The sequence below is a fragment of the Aquarana catesbeiana genome, linkage group LG03 (genome assembly GCF_042186555.1).
Source record: "Aquarana catesbeiana isolate 2022-GZ linkage group LG03, ASM4218655v1, whole genome shotgun sequence".
NCBI classification, from domain to species: domain Eukaryota; kingdom Metazoa; phylum Chordata; class Amphibia; order Anura; family Ranidae; genus Aquarana; species Aquarana catesbeiana.
Genome location: NC_133326.1, coordinates 55,563,943 through 55,570,139, shown reverse-complemented (window position 1 = coordinate 55,570,139; position 6,197 = coordinate 55,563,943). Strand labels below are relative to the sequence as shown.

Below are 6,197 nucleotides of genomic sequence, written 5' to 3'. Positions count from 1 at the left end.
CCACAAATAGAGATTTCTTTTGGTGGTATTTAATCACCTCTGCGGTTTTTATTTTTTGCGCTATAAACAAAAATAGAGCGACAATTTTGAAAAAAACGCATTATTTTTTACTTTTTGCTATAATAAATATCACCAAAATATATATATATAAAAAAACAGTTTTTTTCCTCAGTTTAGGCCGATACGTATTCTTCTACATATTTTTGGTAAAATATAATAATAAAAAAAATCGCAATAAGCGTTTATTGATTGGTTTGCGCAAAAGTTATAGCATCTACAAAATAGGGGTTAGTTTTATGACATTTTTATTAATATTTTTTTTTTATAGTAATGGTGGCGATCTGCGATTTTTATCATGACTGTGACATTATGGCGGACACATCGGACAATTTTGACACATTTTTAGGACCATTGTCATTTTTACAGCAATCAGTGCTATAAAATTACACTGATTACTGTAAAAATGACACTGGCAGTGAAGGAGTTAACCACTAGCTGGCTAGGAAGGGGTTAAGTGTGTCCTAGGGAGTGATTATAACTGTTAGGGGGCGTGACTACGAGTGACACGTCACTGATCACCACTCCCGATCACAGGGAGCGGTGATCAGTGACAGTGTCACTAGGCAGAACGGGGAGATGCTTGTTTACATAAGCAACTCCCCGTATATGTACATGCGGCAGTCGGCAAGTGGTTAAAGGGCAATGTACAGGTACATTAATCTGCCTGTACGTGCCCTTCTGCCGCAGTATATCTGTGTGAGGCGGTCAGGAAGCGGTTAAGCTTTGACAATAAAAACCTGGAAGCTGATTGGTTTCTATGCAGAGCTGCACCAGATTCTGTGCGCACCAGGTTTAGTAAATCTTCCCCTATATATTCTGTATACACTGTACATTAACCCTTTACTCTGCCTCTCATGATGCATAATCATTTGACCCTTTACTATACACTATCACACCTACGCCTCAGCTTTATTCACTGTAACACACTAAAAACTTTTTGGACTTGTAAAGCTGCCCTAAGCTTGAACCACTGGAGAAAGCAGTGTCAGGTGGACTCTTACTATGAAAGGGACTTACCACAATTTTTTCATGAATGTACAGTTTTTATCATGACATTTCCACTATAAAATTCTATCTGCAGGACATCTAATTGGGAATAATGACATGGAATTACACGAAAGTCGAAGAATTCATTCTTCTGGGGCTGACAAGCAAACCGGACTTGCAGATTGTTCTATTTGTAATGATTCTTATCGTTTATATTGTTTCCCTTCTGGGTAATATCCTTATTATTTTTATCAGCAGGATAAGCCTCCGTCTCAATACACCAATGTATTTCTTCTTAAGTAACTTATCATTTTTGGACCTTTCTTTCACCACCAGCGTAGTTCCCAAAATGCTTATAAACATTTTATCACCGAAGAATGGTATATCATTTGGCGCTTGTTTCACCCAAATGGTTGTTTACATGTGTTTAGGTGGTTCCGAGTGCTGCCTTCTCTTAGCAATGGCTTATGATCGCTATGTGGCTATATGTAGACCATTACACTATACCACCATTATGCATCCATGTTTATGCATTAAAATGGCAAGTGGTTGTTGGATCACAGGCTTTCTAAACTCATTAATAAACATGTTCTTTGCATTGCGATTGTCATTCTGTGGCCCAAATGTCATTAACCATTTCTTTTGTGAGATACCATCTGTTCTAGAGCTATCCTGCACAGATGCTTCTCTTAATAGGACCATTATTTTCTTCTGTGCTATGTTGGTGGTCATGGGCCCATTTTTCCTCATTCTTATAACATACGGCTACATTATTTCCAATATTGTTAAAATCACTACATCCACGGGGCGAAAGAAGGCTTTCTCCACTTGTGCTTCACACATGATGGTAGTCACTTTATTCTATGGTACAATCACTTTTATGTACATGAGACCTGGAGACACTCATGTAGCCCACCAGGACAAAATGGCCACCGTGTTCTATAGTGTTGTGACTCCAGTGCTGAACCCACTTATCTATACCTTAAGAAACAAGGAAGTTAAAGGGGCTTTGCTGGGGATTGTGAGAAAAAAGCATGTGCCATGATAGGAACATTAACACAGGGTACATCTCTGCAATACATTTATGCAGTAGACATACTACAACTCTACAACACATGCATACTTGCCATGTTTTATCCCTTTAGAGACTCTGCCAGTATGGAAAAATACCTGATGATTTGCCAGAAATGCACTCGACTCTTAATTTCCTATTGTGGGCTAACAACACACAGCTTTTTTGTGGGCCGTGGAGAATCAGCCATGACCATTATCTTTTGCTGAACGACTCAAGCCACACCACTGTCTTTATCTAAGATAGGCGCTAACGGAGTTGTAGGACCTAGATAAGAACTGGACTAAATACACTCCTTAGGATTACACAAGTAGAGATCAGAGGACACAGGACAGCTCTGTATTTTTAACAAGGTCAACATTTAATAATTAGTACATCTATGGCCCTAAAATCTTTTTTACACATTATGGTCACCTTATTTTATGGTACGGTCATTTTCATGTACATGAGACCAAGAGACACTCATGTGGCCAACCAGGATTAAAAGGCCACCTTCTTCTATAGTGTTGTGAATCAAGTGCTGAACCCACTCATCTACAGCTTGGGATACAAGAATGTTAAAAGGGTGTTGCTGGGAATTGCAAGAAAAAAACATGTGCCCAAGTGAAAACAGAACTCTAAGTATATCTTCAATGAAATCCTCAAACAATATATATGATAAGTCTATGTGCTTACCAGAAAGTGAAAAAAGCAAACAAGAGGTAAACACCACCGTCTGTGCCCCGAAATGATTCGTCACACACGTGCACCTCCACCAATCTTAGCACTCACAAGATAATCAATAGTAATACGCTTCTGCGCAGTTACTGTGATGTAGCGGGACATCATATCACACTTCACAAGCAGTAACATTCAGCTAACCTTTTCAAACTTAAGGAGTGAAATTCATCCACTCTCAGGACTTGAAACCACATGCATTATCAGCTTTTTCTACTAACCATATATTATACATTGACAGTTAAGAAAATGTACTTAAAGTATAGAGAAAGATTAGAACCCCTATCATCAAACCTCCCAACTGGGCCTCGTTTGCAGGGATTGACCTTTTTTTGGAATCAAATTACTCTGTCCCTCTTTCTTCTGCATTTGTACCTCTTTTTAGCCCGATGAAAAGATCTCTCTAAAATATCTATTATTTCACTATCAGAAGTGGTTTATTGCAAAAAAACTTTTTATCTAACTTTAAAATGATTCTGTTGATTATTTTGAAAAGCCTAAATAATGGAAAAGTAGTAATAAAAATTGGAATAAACCAATGATTTTTGCTCATTAAACCTCATGGTCCATGTTACTGGAGGTATGCCATACCGTGTCCCTCTTTTCCATCTCACAAAGTTAAGAGTTATGCATGTCATGTTTTTATTGTGTCTCTGGGAGATTTGATCTATCTATCTATCTATCTATCTATCTATCTATCTATCTATCTATCTATCTATCTATCTATCTATCTATCTATCTGTGACGGACCGCCTGGCACCCCACCTGGGTGCCTCTGCCAGGACACAGCTTCATCCACTCTGGAACCAGGAACCAGGTATTATAGCTGAGCATTGCACCCAAGAATTAGATCACACAAGCTTAGGTACAAGATAGAACTGTTTATTCAAAACTCACCCAGAATTTATACCACACAAAATCAGACCAGAGCTTGATCACATCCTAAACAATGCAAACTTTAACAGTAATATCCTCAGTACATCTAACAGTGCATCTAATGAACAGCTAACATACAATAAACATAAACAATAAGCTAATCAGCTGTTAGCAAGTAACAACTAACAGTGAAATAATTAATAGTAAACTAATTAACAACTAGTTACCTAGAAAAGCCTAAGTGACTCAGGTTATTGCCCACCCAGATAGTTTGGCACCAGTTGCCCAGAAAGAAGACCCAGGGCTGTCCAAATCTCATTAACCAGCTTTCCCTTGTGTAATTTGTCCACTACACAAGTCATCATAAGACAAAACTCCTACAGTGTTCCAGCAGTCTGAAAAAGTGTAATTAATTTATCTTCATAGATTTCTTGAGGGATATTGTTGATAAATATTTCTGTCCCAAGTGGAGGAGCTTCTCCAACCCAGTCTGCAGGGGTGCCACCATATTTCCTCTGACCATTAACCTGTACAAGATTAATATCACACCTTTCCATATACTCCGAAGGGAAGTCTTTTTGTCTTTATTCAGAGAATTAATCCAGGCTTCACTCTCAGCTTGTTGTTGACCATCATTAGAGAATGAACTGCTCTGTCCATAGGATCAGAGGCTGAACTGAGCTTTTTTCCATGCACTGACTAGGAGAAGCAGACAAAATCCCCGGTCTCCTCCATGGGCCATAATCAGTGGGTAGAAGGCTAGCCCCTAGTCCCCTCCAAAAGCCCCTGTCCCAATTGGGTTTGTCTATCTATCTATCTCCTTTAGGTATAATTGACAACAAAATTGCCCAGTGGCTCTACAGTTTAACCGCTTCCAGGCCGCCCACCGCATATATACTGCGGCAGGGCGGCCAGGCTGCGCAAAATCATGTACCTGTAGGAGATTTTGTGCATGGGCTGTCGGAGCGGCCAATCAGCGTGTCCAGTGGGTGTGATGGCTACCACGATCCACTGATTGGTCTGTGGAGAGACGGAGCAGCGGTGTGTCTATGTAAACAAGGCAAACTGCTGATCTGTCAGGGAGCAAAAGAGAGGTTTTGTGTTTCAGCTGAGCTCTCTCTCTTTTCCTCCTGTGTATCTATCCCCCACACAGTTATGCCCCGTACACACGGTCGGATTTTTCGACAGAAAATGTGTGATAGGACCTTGTTGTCGGAAATTCCGACCGTGTGTAGGCTCCATCACACATTTTCCATTGGATTTTCCGACACACAAAGTTTGAGAGCAGGATATAAAATTTTCCGACAACAAAATCCGTTGTCGGAATTTCCGATCGTGTGTACACAAATCCGACGGACAAAGTGCCACGCATGCTCCGAATAAATAAAGAGATGAAAGTTATTGGCCACTGCCCCGTTTATAGTCCCGACGTACGTGTTTTACGCCACCTCGTTTAGAACGATCGGATTTTCCGACAACTTTGTGTGACCGTGTGTATGCAAGACAAGTTTGAGCCAACATCCATAGGAAAAAATCCTAGGATTTTGTTGTCGGAATGTCCGAACAAAGTCCGACCGTGTGTACGGGGCATAAGAAAGCACCTCCCAGGGACACACTTAACCCCTTGATCGATCGCCCCTGGTGTTAACCCCTTTCCTACCAGTGTCATTTATACTGTGACAGGACTTTTTTTTAGCACTGATCATAGTATTGGTGTCACTGGTGCCCAAAAAGTGTCACTTTTATGCAAACCAATCAATATACACTTATTGGGATTTTTTTTACCAAAAATATGTAGCAGAATACTTATTGGCCTAAATTGATGAAGAAATTTGATTTTTAAAAAATGTTTATTGGTACTGTTTTATTGCAGAAAGTAAGAAATATTGTTGGTCTATTTTTGTTTATAGCGCAAAAAATAAAAATCCCAGAGGTAATCAAATACCATCAAAAGAAAGCTCTATTTGCGGGGAAAAAAAGGACATCAATTTTATTTGGGTACATCATCGCACGATCACACAATTGTCAGTTAAAATAACGGAGTGCCGCATCGCAAAAAATGGCCTGGTCAGGAAGTGGGTAAAACCTTCCGGAGCTGAAGTGGTTAAAGGCAGCATAAACAAGCCTATATACAGAGACACCAGTTTTAGGTCTAATTCACACTATGTGCGGTGACAGTCATTTTACTGCATTGTAAAATGTCTGTCACTGCAAGAACACACAGGAAACAATTCTTTCCTATGTGTCCTATTCACACTGCAATGCAGCCTAGGGCTGCATTGCAGCATGCTACAATAAAATGCAGACTTGGTGCATTTTATCACAGTGCAACGTACCAAATCACATGGTACTGTACAGCAGAGCAGCGCATCGCACTGCTATACAGCAACATGAATGAATTGTATGTTTTGTACACTTCAAATAAAGTTTGTGCAAAACAAAAAAAAAAAAGAAAAGAAAAGGGAGTCACTTGATGTGCACCACA

General features: G+C 39.8%; 1 protein-coding gene across 1 annotated transcript; it reads left to right on the top strand.

Annotated features, from left to right (window-relative positions):
• Positions 1–1,156: 1,156 nt before the first annotated feature.
• LOC141134438 (putative olfactory receptor 2B8) lies at positions 1,157–2,092 on the top strand. Its single transcript, XM_073623979.1, has one exon. The coding sequence runs from the start codon at positions 1,160–1,162 to the stop codon at positions 2,090–2,092; it is 933 nt and encodes a 310-aa protein (XP_073480080.1). The 5' UTR covers positions 1,157–1,159.
• Positions 2,093–6,197: the final 4,105 nt, after the last annotated feature.

Coding starts and splice junctions, on each gene's coding strand:
- LOC141134438 (XM_073623979.1), top strand. CDS start 1,160: ATGACATGGAATTACACGAAAGTCGAAGAATTCATTCTTCTGGGGCTG.